Source organism: Mauremys mutica, chromosome 4 (assembly GCF_020497125.1).
Source record: "Mauremys mutica isolate MM-2020 ecotype Southern chromosome 4, ASM2049712v1, whole genome shotgun sequence".
Classification (NCBI taxonomy): domain Eukaryota; kingdom Metazoa; phylum Chordata; order Testudines; family Geoemydidae; genus Mauremys; species Mauremys mutica.
The window spans coordinates 117,782,498-117,799,753 of record NC_059075.1 but is presented as its reverse complement, the minus strand read 5'-3'; the positions used below and the strand labels follow the sequence as shown (position 1 = coordinate 117,799,753).

General features: G+C 44.6%; 1 protein-coding gene across 1 annotated transcript in view; it reads left to right on the top strand.

The window, feature by feature from the left end:
- Positions 1 to 17,256, top strand: part of LOC123368706 (NACHT, LRR and PYD domains-containing protein 3-like) — a 40,320-nt gene that overhangs the window by 11,957 nt on the left and 11,107 nt on the right. The window contains exons 6-11 of the mRNA XM_045013750.1: positions 505 to 645; positions 2,610 to 4,341; positions 9,608 to 9,697; positions 11,584 to 11,757; positions 15,075 to 15,245; positions 15,592 to 15,762. Coding sequence (XP_044869685.1) covers positions 505 to 645; positions 2,610 to 4,341; positions 9,608 to 9,697; positions 11,584 to 11,757; positions 15,075 to 15,245; positions 15,592 to 15,762 — 2,479 coding nt within the window. The remainder of the gene's footprint in view (positions 1 to 504; positions 646 to 2,609; positions 4,342 to 9,607; positions 9,698 to 11,583; positions 11,758 to 15,074; positions 15,246 to 15,591; positions 15,763 to 17,256) is intronic.

Below are 17,256 nucleotides of genomic sequence, written 5' to 3'. Positions count from 1 at the left end.
AGGGTGTGCAATTAGGACCATGCCTTCTCCTTCCACACCTGTGTAAACACCAGGTCCAATCTAGTCCTGTTATAACAACAGTGTCAGTGACACTGTACTTATGGATGAGGTGGCAATTCCATGATAAAACCCTGGGTAGGATTTTCTAACTTGTGCATGTAAACCAGCAGGGTAGATTGGCCGTGACTTGGTTTTTTTTCTCCTTTCCTCTGCAGTGTGTGGGTGCAGGTCGCTATCCAGGATTATCTGGGTGTATCTCACTTAATCATTTCCCTGCCACTGCTGGGGCCTCAGACACTGGTGCATCTCGGTCCCTCCTATTCTCTGCCTGTGGCACATAATAGTCTAGTATCCTGTGGGCTGTAATACTTTGGTCTCATTTTGGTTGTTGGGTTTAGTGTTCAGGGGCTGGGGGGTGTTGGTTGGAGGTCAGACTACATGATCAGGTGGTTCCCTTCTGGCCTTAAACGCTATGGTATTATTGCAATTAATCTCCCTTGTTAGTTTTATCACAGGAAAAGGAGAAAACAGTAAAAGCTGAAGAAGAAACAAGAGGGAATGACAGACGAGGGGATCTGGGACCATGTGCAAAGAAACATCAGGCCAAGGAGCAGGGAGTTGATAATCCCTCTCTGAAAGGCTCTGGTAAGACGGCACTTGGACTAAGAAGTGGATGCAGTAGTCTAATTATGACAGAAAGATGCATCTCAAACGAGGGGAACTCAGAGAACAACAATAAATGTAATTAAAGGACTATACTACTGACCTACAAAGAATGAACAAATATACTAAATTGTTATGTCCAAAATATTATAGCAGGACAAATCCCACACTGACACATGCAGGGCTGCTTCCTATGAAGAAGCCATTTGCTGTGCTCTTATCGGGTCAACTTCAGGGCCGGCTCCAGACCCCAGCGCGCCAAGCGCGCGCTTGGGGTGGCATTTTGCCGGCAGGGCGGCAGCCGGCTCCGGCGGACCTCCCGCAGGCATGACTGTGGAGGGTTCGCTGGTCCCGTGGCTTGGGTGGACCTCCCGCAGGCGTGCCTGCGGAAGCTCCACTGGAGCCGCGGGACCAGCGGAACCTCCACAGGCATGTCTGCCAGAGGTCCCCCGGAGCCGCGGGACCGGCACCGCCAGAGCGCGCCCCGCGGCGCGCCGCTCTGCTTGGGGCGGCGGGATTCTTAGAGCCGCCCCTGGTCAACTTACACTGTATTAGGAATTGTGTGATGACCATTTCTAGAAATGGTTAACATGTGAATACTGCTAAATCATTTAATGCATTGTGGTTGGTCTGTGTGCTCGTACTCAGGCTAGAACACATTTTTGTTTTTCTAAAGTGTGCTCATATGGTTTGGCCCTATGCACACAGCCTGTAAACTGGTTTAATGGTGCCCGTGGTTTAAAACCTTTTAAAGGATGTCTTTCTAACACAATTTTTAACACAGTGTGGTGCCGACAGATCCCAGTCATCGGCGGGCAGGATTGAACCTGCTACCTCCGGAGTGTAGTGCATGAACCTCTACTGCATGAGCTAAAACCAACTTGCTGTTAGCTAGGGTTGTACAGCAGACTCATTTTATCTCTCTCTCTCTCTCCCTCTCTCTAAGTGGTCTCAGTGTCACTAGATAGGACAGAACACCACACCCAGGAGGTGTGTGGGTTACAGTAGCATTCTGAAATGTTGGTAGAGTGCTGTAGGGGAGTTATAATTTTGTGCCTCATGACCCCTTTCTCCAATATGAGTCAGGCGCCCTCTCCGGACTACATCTCCTACCATGAGCCATGGTTGCTCAGCGAGAGAGAAAACCATAGGGCACCATGGAAGATGAAGTCAAGCTAGGGATCGTGGCCCATAGAGGAGACAGGACCTTAATAAGCAAGTCAGCTGTCCACTGAAACACTGGCACTCTACCTCCCATACTGCACTACTCAGGATTAGAGGTGTGCCCCAACTAAATACCGGTGTCCAATCCTATCCTCCAGTGTTTGGAGTGGCAGTATCAAGGAATGGGGGTGGAAGGTGAAGCAGAGAAGGGTATCTAGAGGTGAGAAAAACAGAAAGGGATTAAAAGAGCTAGCAAACAGGAGAGGAGAGAAAACATAACCAGGGAGCAAGAAGAGAAGTAGTTACACATAAAGACGACCAAAGGTACTGGAAGGAGCGGGAGGAGAATAGAGAAATAACACAGAAACTAAAAGAAAAGATCAGAAGGAACAAAAAAAAAAGGAATGAGCCAAATTATCCTTATTCAGAAAGGCATTTAATCAAATTTTTAACTTTAAGCACATGCTCAAATCTCATTTATTGTACTGGGACTTCAATCTGTGCTTAAGTGGTTTGCTAAATCAGAACCAAGGTGAGAGATGATCACCTACAAAATAATTAAACTATAAAAGACAAGAGACTATTTTTAACATGAAAAATTCTAGCAAAATGTCAAGTCACATGATGGTGGGAATACTGGGAGACCGGAAAGAACAGAATGTCACCAATATCTTGTCCTGTCCAACCTTTGGATATAACCGATGAATGGCAGTTCAAATGATCTTTATTTGAACAACTGTACTCAGTATGTCTAATGCTTCATGCCATTGTCATTGAATTAGATTACCAGAAGAAGTATAGAGAACATATACAAGAAGAATACCAAATGATAGAAGATAGGAATGCTCGCATGGGTGAACAAGTGAGTCTAGACAAAAGATACACAGAACTGCTTATTGTAAAGGAACATCGGCAGCGGGAGGAGAAAGAACATGAAATAATCACCAGAGGAAGGAAACACACAGAACTGATGGCTCACCAGACCAGTCTCACTAAGATTAATGTTTTATTTGACCCTGGTAGAAATCAACAAAGCCCAAAAACTGTTGTGCTGCAGGGAGCTGCTGGAATTGGGAAAACAATGACAGCAAGAAAGATCATGTTGGACTGGGCAGCTGGAAAACTCTATCAGAAAAAGTTTGATTATGTTTTCTATATAAATTGCAGAAAAATAAATCTTGTTACTGCAAAGAAAAATGTTGCTGATTTGGTTTTAGACAATTGTCCTAATGGAAAAGGACCAATTAAAGAAATCTTTGAGAAGCCAGAAAAACTCCTGTTTATAATAGATGGTTTTGATGAATTGAATTCCGTGCTAGATATGGAGGAAGTTAGTCTGTGGTCTGACCCATTTGAGAAGAAGCCAGTGAAAACTGTACTGTGCAGTTTATTGAGAAAGAAAGTTCTTCAAAAATCCTTCTTACTGATCACTACAAGACCAACTGCTCTGGAGAAACTAAAGCAGAATTTGAAATTTCCATGTTATGCAGAGATAAGGGGATTTTCTGGAGATGACAGGAAAGAATATTTTCATAAATTCTTTGGTGATGAAAAGAAAGCAACACAAGCATTTAATTTTGTCCAAGAAAATGAAATGCTCTTCACCATGTGCTTTGTCCCCATTGTGTGTTGGATCATCTGCACGGTTATGAAGCAACAGATGGAAAGAGGGGAAGATCTTGCACAAACTTCAAAAACAACCACATCAGTATATTTGCTCTTTCTGACCAGTTTACTAACTGATCATTTCACTGACTCAGTGCAACAGTCTAAAACTACCCTGTGGAAGCTTTGCTCCTTGGCTGCAGATGGAATTTTAGAACGGAAAATCCTGTTTGAAGAAGGTGACCTGAAGAAACACAATTTATCCTTGTCTAAGATTCAGTCTCTCTTTCTGAATAAAAGTATTTTTCAAAAAGATATAGAATGTGAAAGTGTCTACAGCTTCATTCACTTGAGTTTCCAAGAGTTTTTTGCAGCTCTGTTCTATGTGCTAGAGGAAGATGAAGAGACAATGAAAAAATCTTTGTCTTCTAAGAAAGATGTGACTCACTTGCTAAAAATTTATGGACCATCTAAAAATAATTATTTGATGTTAACAGTACGTTTCTTGTTTGGTCTCTTAAATAAAGAGAGAGTAAATGACATGGAGAAAAAATTACATTGTAAAACATCATCTGCAATAAAGCTGGATTTATTGAAGTGGTTTGAAGCAGAAGCTAAAAACATCTCCCTTCTGCCTTATAAGACCTCTGGGGAACTGCGTGACCAGCTTGAGTTGTTTCACTGTTTGTATGAGAGTCAGGAAGAAGAGTTTGTGAAAAGTGCAATGGATAATTTCCAAGAAATTAGATTGGAACACATCAGGCTTACAACAATGGATGAAATTTCTCTTTCATTCTGTGTAAAGAACTGTTGTAGTAAGCAGTCACTTTACCTGTGTAATTGTACACTTGGGATTGGAGAACGAGAAGAAGGATGGATAGCAAAGCTACGGAAATGGTTATTTCCTCTGTAAGTATCACAGTTTATTTAATATAAATCTGTAAATCCTTAGAATGGCATCTTGTCATGTCTTGGTTTATGAGATATTTGCAGATTTGTCTTGGTCTTTCCCAGTAAAATGTGGTTGCACTAGGTGGGTCTGAAAATTTCATGATTCCAGGGTAGGGTGGAATAGGGAAGCGAGGGTTAACCAGAAGGACCTAGAAACAACTTGGGGCCCCTTAGCTTCCTAGGAAACTAGCTTGTATCAGATATAACGATGAGGAAGCAAGGTGCTTTGAATTGGCAGTAGTTGGATAGCTAAGTACGCTGTCCCTCTGGGTCTGGTAGGGTTGAAGTAGCTGGGTCAGAAAATCTCATGATTGCAGAGTAGGCAGGAATAGGGAAGCGAGGGTTAATCAGAAGGACCCAGAAACAGCTGAGGCCCATTAGCTTCCTAGGAAACTAGCTTGGATCAGATTGAAGGAGAAAGCAAACTGCTATGGGGCTGGCAGTAGTTGCATAGCTAAGTACCTGTCTGCCTTGAAGAAAATCAGCTTCTTGTTGAAGAGAGATTTCTAAGACCATTGTTAGTTTGCTTTGTTAAATTTAAAAATCTGTTTGAAAACTCTGATCTCTCTGTCCTAAAGGGAGAAGTAACCAGAAACTCATTGCTAGATCCTGAATGCAATAGGCTCTTGAACACATTGGTGTATCTCAGCCCAACAAAGGATCACTTGCCACACAATGGCATAATCATATTTTTTGAATTAAGCAATACTGTTGTTCTAAGGGCTCACATCTCAGAACTGAAACTCAGCTAGCACCACCTGAACTCTGAATTTCTAGTGCTACGTTGTTTAACAATTTAGTGACATTTATCATTTCAAAATTCAGCTACAGTGAATTTCAGTGAAGTGACTGAGAGTGTAATCCTCACACTGAACAGTCAGAGTTAAATAAAAAAAAAATAGAGCAGTTGCCCCATTCACTAACATCACTGCAGCAACTCCTTTCTCCATCCCCACCCCAGTAATAACTGATTAATATTAATAGATTTTGAGGCCAGAAATGACCATTGGGATCATCCCGTTTGACCTCCTGCATAACATAGGCTATAAAATTTCACTTAGTGAGCTTGAGTATATCTTCTAGAAAGACAGCCTGACTTAATTTAAAGATTTCAAGTGATAGAGGATTCTCCATATCCATGGGAAGGCTATTCCAATACTCCAATCTATCAAGCTTCAGTTTGCACCCATTGATCTTGTGCTGCCTGTTTCTGCTAGATTAGGCCCCTCTGTTTTCTCCTATCACCCCAGGTTGGTGCCTATAGATCATGCTCAGGAGCACAGTCGGAGCGCTGTGTCCAGAAGAGGACACTGCAAGCCGAGGAGTGACATAGGTCCCAGACAGCACAGCACAGCAGAAAATGGGTGGGACACCCCCTGCAGAGGGCACTCCACAGCAGGATGGAACTAATTCCTTGAGCGACCAGCAGGAGGCGCCAGCAGTGGTGAGGTTGAACCTCGTTATATTGGCCAAGCCTCTGTTTAACCCCAGGGGTTGCCCCAGGAAGTTGTCTGGCGAACCACACAGACTTTGGCCTGTTGCAATGCCAGACTTTGCTAGATCTCTTGGTCTCTGACTCCAGTTTGATTCTACCTCTGATGCTGATTCCTGCCTCTTGAATCTACACTGGTACCACCTCTGACTCTAGCCTGACCCTGACCCATGGAACCTGGCTCTTGCGATTCATCCAACTCCTGCCTGGCAACTATTATCTCTAGTGAGCAGATCTCAGCCCAGCTGTTACTGCTAGGCCAGACCATGTACTCCCCAGTCTCTTACAGCAGAATTAGCAATGAACAATTCAGAAGACTCTCAAATGGAAGCTGACTGTAGCTCAACTCCTGCTGCTCCTGGACTCTGCACAGGTACTCAGCCAGCTGCCTGAAGCCCTCAAGCAATCATCTCTTGTTCCCTCTTCACCAGTCTTGGCATCTTCCCAAAGGCTACAATCCAAGCCATGCTGTTTCCTGCACTACCCAGTTCCTGGCCATATCACAGGCGTTCCCCACTGTTAGTCAACATCTTACAATACAGCTCCACCTTGCAGCTGATGGAGGTGCTAGTGAATTCTCTCGCCTGGAGAGGAGAGAGATTGATCTGTGTGTAGGCTCTGCTGGGCAGTATCCTTAATTTCTTCTCTTCTGGGTAGTAATGTGTGCACCAGATGTCTCCTGCCCACCCCCTTCCCTCAGCTCAGTTATGGGACAATATGAAAGGGGCATTATTTGGGATAGTCTCCTCCAGCATAGATCCAGGTCCTGAGTTAGGGGCAGGTGCTGGCAGCAATGAACAATTCACAGGCTGCTGTCACTATTGCAAAACTTTAGGGTCGCTTCCAGTGCTGCTTTCAGATCTGAGGATTCAGAGATCCACCATATAGTGCACTAACTTACCCCAGCTGCTAATGGACCCAGGAGGCCAGAACTGCAGACAAGGATCAATGTAGCAGATGGGAATCTGTGTCCAGGTAACTAGATCTGGAAGAATAGTTTTTTCTGATGAAAAGTGCTCTGCTTGCAAAACTGAAATTTTCTGTGAGGATTTCAGTTTTGCCCAAACTGAAATTTTATTTTGGGGAAACAGAAAGTGGCTGCTTGCCTGGAAAGCTCTTGTCAGTTTCATTTTCTGTTAGTGAAATTGACAAAAGCTTTCCCAGGTGGCCGCCTTGGCAGTGTGCAGGGTTGTTCTGCCACCCCCTAGCTCTGGAGGAGAGGAAGGCAGAGGACCCACAATGCATCCCCACTTCCCACCTAGCTAAATCTATTGGAAACACATTTATGGCGGTCTGTCATACCTGACGATGTCACAGCATTACATGTTCTCACATTAGCCTGATCTGTTAATTGCCTAGATATGTTAATTTATTAAGTTTTTCAAGCCTTTATCTTTCAAATAGATAAAATTATTGGTACATAAGTTAATTTTGAATGCATCTGTCTTTAATTGATTAATAATAAGACCTACTTGCTTGGCAGAATTTGCAAGACCATCTGTCATTCACTGCATATCTTCAACTCATTTATTTATAAGAAAAATGTCATCTGCAAAATCTAGGTCTCCAAACTCCCCATCTATCCACACAATGCCCATCTCCATACTGACAGTCTGTCGAAGTCAATAGCAACCCCAAACAAGATGAGGTACAAGATACAACCTTGCCTGACACCAGAATTAACATTAAACCAGTCTGCTAACTCTTGGTTTATAATTGTAACCCTTCTGCCAGTCAGAGTTGGCAGCAACAAGGGCCGGGTTCAGTATCCGGGCCTTCCTTTTCAACAATACAACGCAAAACCAGCTCAAGCCCTGATCCAGGGCAATTACAACCCACCCCACTGGGTACCTCTAAGAGGCAATACTTCCCCTCTCACAAGCACCGAGTCTGAGTGTAGCAAAAACTTTTAATAAAAGGAGGGAAATAATGCAACATTAATTTGGGGGAAACACCACAAACAGGGTTTATGAACATAAACTGTGAGCAAAAGACCCACCACCAACTAAGCTAGGCAGTGTCCTTTTCCCCTTGGGTCCTTAAATCCAGCACCCCAAAAGTCCCGTTAATGTACCTGTCCCTTCTCTGTACCCAACTCACAGTTGCTGTCCTTGGACAGCGCGGACCCAGAGTTCAGAGAGGCATCCACAGAGTCCACCTCCCAGCCTGGGCAGAAGGCAGGGTAAAAAGGCACCTCACAAGCTCCGCTTCTCGGGCACTCGCTCACTGCCCCGACAGCCAATTGCCACGCCTCTCTGCGGGGCTCTGCTCCAGCCCTCTCCACCAGCTGCCTGCGTCTCTCCGCCGGCTGGCCACTTACCAAGATGTCTTCAGGACCCCCCACTTAGCACAGCTCTCAGTGATTTCAGCTGTTAGAGAGGGAACCTCACTGCTGGTGCACACTGGGCAGTCTCTTGCATCACAGACACTGTCCCAAAGCAGGTCTAATACTTAGACCTAGGTGTCAGTGGCTGCAGTTCTGCAGTGTGTAACAAGACTCTCAACTGAGTTTAAATTAGCTCTGTTATCACACAATGGAGAGAGGAAGGGTTAAATGGTGTCTGGGGCCCTTAGGCAAGGCCCGCACCACCAGGTACAAGTACCTGTCCCCACCCTCTCTCAGCTCACTGGGCTTTGGAATCCATGTTCCCTGCCTAGCGAGTCCCTCAGTCAGGAAATGCGAAGTACAGTTCTGCTGTCCTTGATTCACACAACCAGGATGACACCACTTTATTACTCCTGCCCCCAAAACAAAGGGACTGGGGATCATGCTCAGCACCTAGGCAGGGTGGGTGTGCCCATGCAAATGAGATCCTCATTCAGACTCTGCTTACATAATAACGTGAATGATTTTCTCTGCTACCATGATTCCCTAACTAGACTGTCAAATGCCTTTTGGAAACGCACACAATTCAAGACTACTGGCAGCTGCCATTTATTACTTTGTTCTATGGTCTACACAAGTGCTACCTGGGCAAAAAACAGTTTGTTGTTGTCCAAGTCTGCTATCTAAGGCTTTTAAAGGCTTGTCTACATGAGGACATCCAGGAAAGTTAATTTGAATTAACTAAAGGTATAGATTTTAAGTGGACTAGTTAAACTATATCAAATCCCTGTGTGGATACTGTTATGCAGAATTAAAGTGGCCTTAATGTGGTTTAGTTTAATTCACTTCCAAAGGCCATTTTAATTCTGAATAAGAGCATCCACATAGGAATTAAATGTGTTTTAACTAATCTACTTCAAATTCACATTTTTTGTTAGTTCTGATTTAGGATGATTGCACAGAAAACTGTCCCTGGGACTGAAAGCAGTGTAATCTTGTGCCAGTTATTACAATCATTCAAATCTTCTTTTTAAGGGAGTTTGATTAAGAACCTCTTTTCCATTTTTCTGGGATATATTCCTTCTCCCATGCCAAACTGAAAAGGTGAAGAAGGATTTTCACCGAAAGCAGCAGCTCGCCCATAACCTTGTTTTACATGGCCCAGCCACTAGAGGGGGACAAATGCTACACAGGGCTAGTGTGGGTTACACGGCTGTTAGGAATGAATAGCTAACGTGACATCAGAACAATGGACTGTGGTGTCTTCAGATGCTTCTCTTTGTTTTCTTTTTAAAGAGGATAATAAATGTCTGTTGTGGAATAAAACCTACCCCATCATCGTCAGGAAAGGAGATGGGAAATCTGTCTTTCAGAAATTATGTTTAAAACTCCATTCTCTCTTCTAGGAATCCAGGGATTAAAGATCTGAGAACTTCAACTGCATACTCATTGTGTCAAGGACTGAAGGATCCTAACTGTAAACTGAAGACAATATCGTAAGCAAACTTCTCTCTTACAGCCATTTTGTTACTGCTGCTATGCCACGAGTTGGGCAGCAATGCATTTCTACCCATTGTCTGGTATTACTCTGTATTCCATTTGAAGTGTATCTCTGAGCTGCAAATCATAGTAAACATCTAAAGACTCAAACTGCATTTGACACAAAACAACTAAATTAACCATGTGTCAAAGCCTCTTCTCTGCCCCCAGCCAGTAAGTAGGCCAGGTGCTGGGCTGATGCACAAGGTGGTGGAATCCTCCTCAGCCAGGGCAGGGAGTGGCTGTGGAGTTTCTTCATGGAGCCTAATTCAGCTTAATGCTAATGGTGAGAGAGAGCCCCACCCTCTGCACAGCATCTCACACACCCAGCGTGCCCTGCACAGAGGAACAAAGGGTCGCTCTGTGGCCATTGGGAAAGGTGCTGGATTTGCCCCTCAGTGAACAAATGTCCTCCGTTCTCTTCCTTAAATTGTCTCCTGGGGACGGGGGGGGGTGATTGTTGAATGTGCAGAGACTTGGGACACTAGGGTAAGTGACCAAGTGACCTTCATTTCCTGCTAGCTGACAACTTTTATGCTTCTCACGTATGGCCCCCTGGTGGCCTGTCTAAACTATGGTTCTGTGCAGCTACTATAAACACTACAGTTCTTAATTACGGTTTCTCTATACTGAGAGTTAATGGCGCAGTGAGCTGGGTAGCTAGCCCCGCCCATCTCCTTGCCATGGCTACACTGCTATGTTTAGCACACTAGCTCAGTGAAAGTTGGCCATTGACATCTTCCCAATATGAACTTTACACCTCCACCACTGGCACAGACATGCCCTCAGAGACTGGGAGAACAGCGGGGCAGCGAGCATAGCCGTGACAGGAGACGATAGCATCACATAGCCCAGAGGTTCCCAAAGTTATATTTGCTGTGCTACCCTTGAGAGATTCACATCACATGTGCACCCCTCTCCGAGCCCCTGTTCCTGGTGAGCGCGATAAGGCCCTGACCTAGGGCCACAGGGCTGGAGATGGAGACTGCCCTACAGCAGCTTCTGTGCCTGTGGAGCTGGGCTCAGTCCCCTGCTGCAATCCTTGTGATCTGGTGCATGGGCTCACAGCACCACTCAGGTTTGACCCAATGATGACAGGGGTTGGCCGAGCTAAACTTGAGTGAGTGGTGCTGCCACCATCTGTGCCAGGTCACAACACCACTCACTCAAATTTGAGAGGGGACCAGGCCAAATCTGAACAGCACTGCCACCCTGCACATTTTATTTTTAAACATGGGGCTCTGTCCAGCACCAATAAAGACTTTGCATCCTCTGATAACCTGGTCACGCCTCCCCAGCAAGCTATGCCGCACAGTCTGAAAACCTCTGATGTAGCAGGGATGTGCTGATGGAAAAATCTCTGACAGCGGTGCACTAGACCTGCAGATGTTTCTAAAGTGGAAAGGGCATGTGCAATACACCTTGAAGAACAACCGTTACAGAACCGTTAGTAACATGGACAGCAGATATAATAGGCTAAGGGAGGCTAAACCTCCCCAAACCCAGGCCATGGCCCCACCCACGCTCTGCCCTGAGGCACTGCCCTCGCTCCGCTTCTTCCCCAAAGCCGGTGGGGGCTTGGCTCGGGCCAGTGGCCCGGAGCTTGAGGCCCAGGTTGGCCAGTGGCCAGGAGCTGGCTGGTAACTCGGGACCTGGGGTGTGTGTCTCAAACCTCAATGGGAGGCTTGGGGCTACTCTGGCTCCAGCGGGGTGGGATAGGGGTGAGCCTCAGGCTGGGCAGGGGGCTAGCCTCTCCGAATGGAGGGTTCACCCACCATTCATGGTTAGTAACTGTTTCCTACAGTGCAGAGGTAACTTAGATCTGTCCATTTCTTCCCTTCAGCTTGTCCAGCTGCAAACTCTCATCTGCTTTCCCCGAGCACCTCTCCCCTAAGATGCTCTTTACAAACTGGTCCCTGGAAAAGCTGGATCTGAGTGCTAACACACTGGGAGACTCAGGACTGAAACATCTGTGTGAGGGACTGAAACATCCACACTGTAAACTGCAGATACTGCTGTAAGTAACCCAGCGCTGTATTTTGTTAGTATATGACTTTTTCACTAATCTCTGTGTGTTGTTTCACCCACCTGCCATGTCCCATCTTTCAGACAGTTAGCACTTTGAGGCAGAGACTGTCATATTTTTGTACAGCACCTGGGACACTGGGCCTAGACCTGGTTGAAGCCTCTACATGTTACTGCAATGCAAATGTTTATTAATCAGTAATAAATTCCGTATGCTGAGATCCATCCAGTCTTGCAAACTCAGGAGGAGAAGGATGTGTTAACACATGCAGGGCAGGAAGTGGTGTTGATGGATCCTTCACTGAGCATCAGTGGTGGGAGTTCAGCCACCGTGCTGACTTCCTTCAGTTCTGCCACCATCTTAGCCAAGCGGCTCGACTTCTCCATTCTCATTGAATCCCATAGCCACAAACTCAGATGCCTTGTAACCTTCCCTTAAAATCCAGTCTGACCTGCCTCCTCCCTCTCCCTGCTAGTCCCCAGCTCACTCTCCACTTTACCAAGACAGACACATCCCCCAAGTGGACACAGTTATACAGGTGTAAATGTGCTTGATACCAGCATTACTTATTCCCGTGTAACGGTGATCACACTAGGTGTTGTACCAAGATAACAATTCTGACAAGAAAATCACACTCCTCCATGTGACATAGTTACACCAGGACAAAATCTGCATATAGACCAAGCCTAAGATCTCCTGCTTGCTGCTCAGCCCCATCCCTTCGATCTACCCCATTTCCTAACCTACCTCTCTCCTCCCACCCTTGTCAGGTTTCTTTTCCTCCACAAACCAGCGTGCTCTGGCTCCTCTATCCTAAATAAATCCATGCTTGTGAACAAAGTAACTCCCTAGTCAGCGGCCCCTTGTCCCAGCTAATTCTGCTTGGGAAGGAGATGGGAAAAGCTTTACTAAAAATTCACATCCAATTTTATATGCAGTGAAAATGGGGCTAATTTCTGGACCATCGTGTGAGGGATTCTACATGACAATGAGATTTGTTAATGTAGAAGGAAGAGGACTGACCAGTTCTTATTCTCTCCTCTCTTCTGTTTACTCATCATCTCTAGCCATCCTGGCCCAGCTGAGGTGTTTTACAACTGAGGCTTACACTTATATCTCACCTACCCTTGTCATAGCCCTCAGCTGGGTCAGGGGTGCTAGTGATGCTGCTAATCAGGGTCGAGCTCTCTTCCCTCTTCGACCCAGGCTGTGGGTGCAAGGTTGGCAGTGGAACTGGTCGAAAAACCTGAAAGAAACATTGTGAAAATTTCAGAATCATTTAAACTTTGTTAGTTTCAAATGCAATGGCTTTGTGTTTATTTTTTAAAAATCAACTGAAAATGTTTTCATTTAAAAATAAGACAGTGAATCAGGGATCCTGGGTGTGATGTTGCACTCCAAATGCTTTATGAAAATATGCTTATAAATGGGAATATGATGTAACTGGAATATGCTTTCTGCAAAAGGTCTCTTGTAACATATCATTAGAAAGCTTATAATCTACTGAGTGTGTTCATCCAATTTGTTTGCACGTATTATTTCTATGTCTGGAGTTAGGAGAATAAGATATAAACTTGTATCACTGATGTAAACATATTAAGTGGAAGCCATTAAGGGTGCTTCAGAATCAATGAACTGTAAATGGCTCTGTTTACTTGAAAACCTTCCTGTGTACCTGTGGGCCAACCCAGGAAGAATGGAGTCTAGGAGGTCTTACAGTGACATGTGACCACGTCACCTGATAATGAAATCCATCTTGAAGCTGGTACTTTTCCAGAGAGGGGAGGGATTTCAAACAAATGTTTCCCACCTTAGGGAAGTTCTATATAAAGTGGGGAAAGCAAACAATAGGAGTCTTCAGCTGGCTTAAGAGATGGCCTCCCCACCCCACAGGGATACCTGCAAGCACCTGGAAACAAAAGGACTGTAACCACAGGGGTGGGTGAGAACAGGCTGGACCCAGGTCAGAAAAGGTATCTGGTCTGAGAAGGATTTTACCTGAAGTAACAACTTGGGTGAGAAGCTAACATTTCTTTTAGTATAATCAGCTTAGCCTTGCGTGTTAAGCTTTATTTTGTTTAGTGACTTACTTTGTTCTGTCTGTTACTTGAAACCACTTAAGTCTTACTTTTTATACTTAATAAAATCACTTTTGTTTATTAATCAGCCCAGAGTAAGTAATTGATACCTGGGGGGTGGGAAAACAGCTGTGCATATCTCTCGATCAGTGATATAGAGGGTGGACATTTTATGAATATCCCCTGTATAAGCTTTATACAGAGTAATACAGATTAATTTGGGGTTCAGGCTCCCAGAAAGGCTGAACACTGGGTGCTGGGAAAGTCTCTGTTAACTGAGAAGCCCCTGGGCTGAGTGAATCTCAGTTTCTGTGAACTGCAGGGGTGTGTGGCCCAACCTCTGGATCTGTGCTGGAGTGTCTGACTCAGCAAGACAGGAGTGGAGGGGCGCCTGTTCTGGCAGGAGGGTTGTTCTCAGTGGTACCCCAGTGCATCAAGTGACAGTCTCAAGGGGGTCTCTGTGACCGAACCAGTCACACTGGGTGTAAGCGAGAAACCTGAAGGGGAACTGGTCATGCACTCCAATAGTCTAATGAGCTGACCAAAGCTCTTAGAGAAGAACTTAGCTTGTTAACCATGGCCACTGTACAGCACAATATGAATCTTCCCTGTCTGTGACCTCTGCTGGGTTGTGCACTGTGTAACATTATTGACAGGTGTTTAGAATTTGATTGCAAGTTGAAATACCTGATGCTCCCAGTTAATTCTTTGCTGGGTGTCATGCTAAGCATTAAAGTGCCTATTTTCCATATTGTTTCTTGTGTCAGAGGTTGAATAGTCTGAAACTTCCTTTCCACAGGAGATTTTGTCTTTCCATTCTGCGCACTCTTCTGTCCTATGCAAGGTCAAAAGGGAGACCACTCCACAAGACATGCCCAATTGGACATTCAATGTCCAAAGCAGCCAATCACAGCTTGGCAGGTGGGAATATGTGCACAGAATGTGAATGTCACATTATCAGATGATTATCTAATTTCGGTATTTTTGTGGGACACTATCTGAAATATTCCAAAAATCTTCTTGCATTGTGTACAAATACAATCTGAGTCAGGAATTCATCATGTAATTAATTTTAATAATTAAAATGCATTGGATGACATGCATAAAGGCTTTATAGACACAGAAACTACCAAGTTACCAGAAAGAAGGAAGTGGCACTGCACTAAGTGAAGTGAATACTGACACCTTTATGGAAGGAGATGGTAATTGTTCTCTCTGTTCACTTTGCAGGTTGTGGCAGTGCCATCTCACAGCTGCTTGCTGTGGGGATCTCGCTGCTGCACTCAGCACAAACCAGTCCCTGACTGAGCTTGAGCTGAGTGGGAATAAACTGGGAGATTCAGGTATTAAAGTTCTGTGTGAAGGACTGAAACATGCCAGATGTAAACTGCAAAAATTAGTGTAAGTAATTGCTGGGTTCCTTGATACTTTCCTTGTTAGACCAGCCTTTGCAAAAGTGGGCTCTAATTTTGTACTAATATTTTGAGGTCCTATTTTCACTTATGAAATCACCTGCATTTGCAGGAGCAACTGGATACACAATCACTGAATTGTGTGCACACACAGTTGGGCAGGTAAATGTGAGTTTTGTACATTCAATCTTATGGTTGTACACAGATGTTCATAACAGCCATGTGAAAACACATTTTCTTCAGGAGAAAGCCTCAAATATTGGGACTGTCCCTATAAAATCAGGACATCTGGTCACTCCACTGTCTGTTCACTGTGCCCATCTCCATCTCTGCAGGGTTTGGGATTGCCATCTGACTGATGCTTGCTGTGGAGCTCTCTCCTCTCTGCTCAGCACAAACCAGTCCCTGAGAGAGTTGAACCTGAGCGGTAATAACCTGAGTTATTCAGGAGTGAAGCTTCTGTGTGAAGGACTGAAACATCCAAACTGCCAGTTACAGAAGCTCGAGTAAGTGACTTCTGGTTTCTGTAGGAAAAGAATCCATCACAGTGTGTGCTGGGCTTCCAATCACCTAGGGACGCGTGTGGCCTGCATGGCCCAGTGAGGTGAATTGGGCTGATCTGTAAGGGCTGAGGATGGGAGTGTGTTCTGTGTCTCCAGGAGGTGCTGCACACACAAGTGCAACCGAGGGGAGGAGGACAAAGTAGCTTTAAGCCACCTTTGTGCCATTCTGGTTCCAGGCTAGTCAGGGCCTGAAACAGCCGACAGTGTAACTTATGCAACCTGCCTCCTCCCACCTCCTACACATGGGGTTGCACAAAGCAGCCTGTGACTGGCACAATGCTGCCCTGTTTGGTGCTGTAGCTGTAGAAGGAGGGAGAATTCTCCCCTGTGTCTGTTTCTCATGAGATGTAAGATTTTCAGGACAGTGTCTCCTCAAGTGTTCAGACAGCGGTTACTAGAGCTGATCTGGAATTTCCCACTGATATATTTTTGATAGAAAATTTGGTTTCCTCTGAATGAAATTTTCTATGGAAAAAGATTGATTTTTGCGAAGTCTTTTGACTTTTTTGTTGTTGTCAGGAAAATAAAATCAAAACATTTCATTTCAGGTCAGGTCAATGTTAATCATTGCGTCTGTCTGAACTGCCGCAGTGCCCCATGGGAATTGTAGTTTGGTTTCCTCATCACCCCCATTCTCACATATGGGCTGCATTCCCCTGCCAGTATATGTCCCCCATGATGGGTGTGCAGTGCAGAGCTCAATCACAGGATTAGATTGTGGCGCATCATGGTAGACAGTCAGGCCATGGTGCTCATGCCAGTGAGGCAAAGGGAGGCAGAGGGATCCCAAGAGACACAACAGCAGCTCTGGCAGACACATTCAGTAATGTCAACCTGAACCGATGCAGGATGTTTTGATGCAGTAATGTTGATGTTTCATTTAGATGAAAAATGTAAGACCAAAACTTTTCAACATTCTCAAATCAATTATTTTCTGAATGTTTTGTATGTGAAAAGCTTCAATATTTTGACCTCTGCAATTTGGGATATAAAAAAAATGTCAGAATAGTGGCATTTCCCAAAGGATGGAAATGTTATTTTTCAATATGCCGCAATGGCGGGCATTATCTGTCAAAAATTTCTTTGACGGAAAATTGAGTTTAGACCTAAATGAAAATTTGCACATAAAATATCTACTTTCCTCTCAAATTGTCAGTCTTTCTTCAGAAGACAGAACACACAAAACCCAAAAATTTTCAACTGAAAACCAAAATAGTTTTTGTTTTTTGAGGGGGGTTTTCTAGCAAAAAGGTGAGCATATTTTTTTGGAGCATGGGGAATGGGGAAAGTTTTTCTAAACAGCAAATTTGTAGAATTTTGGTTGATTTTTGACTAGTGAAATCTTTACAAAACAGTTTTTTTAAAAACTAAATTTATCTGGGTTTCAAAACATTCATCAAATAATACAAAGGTGCAATTGGGTTAACCTCTCCCATT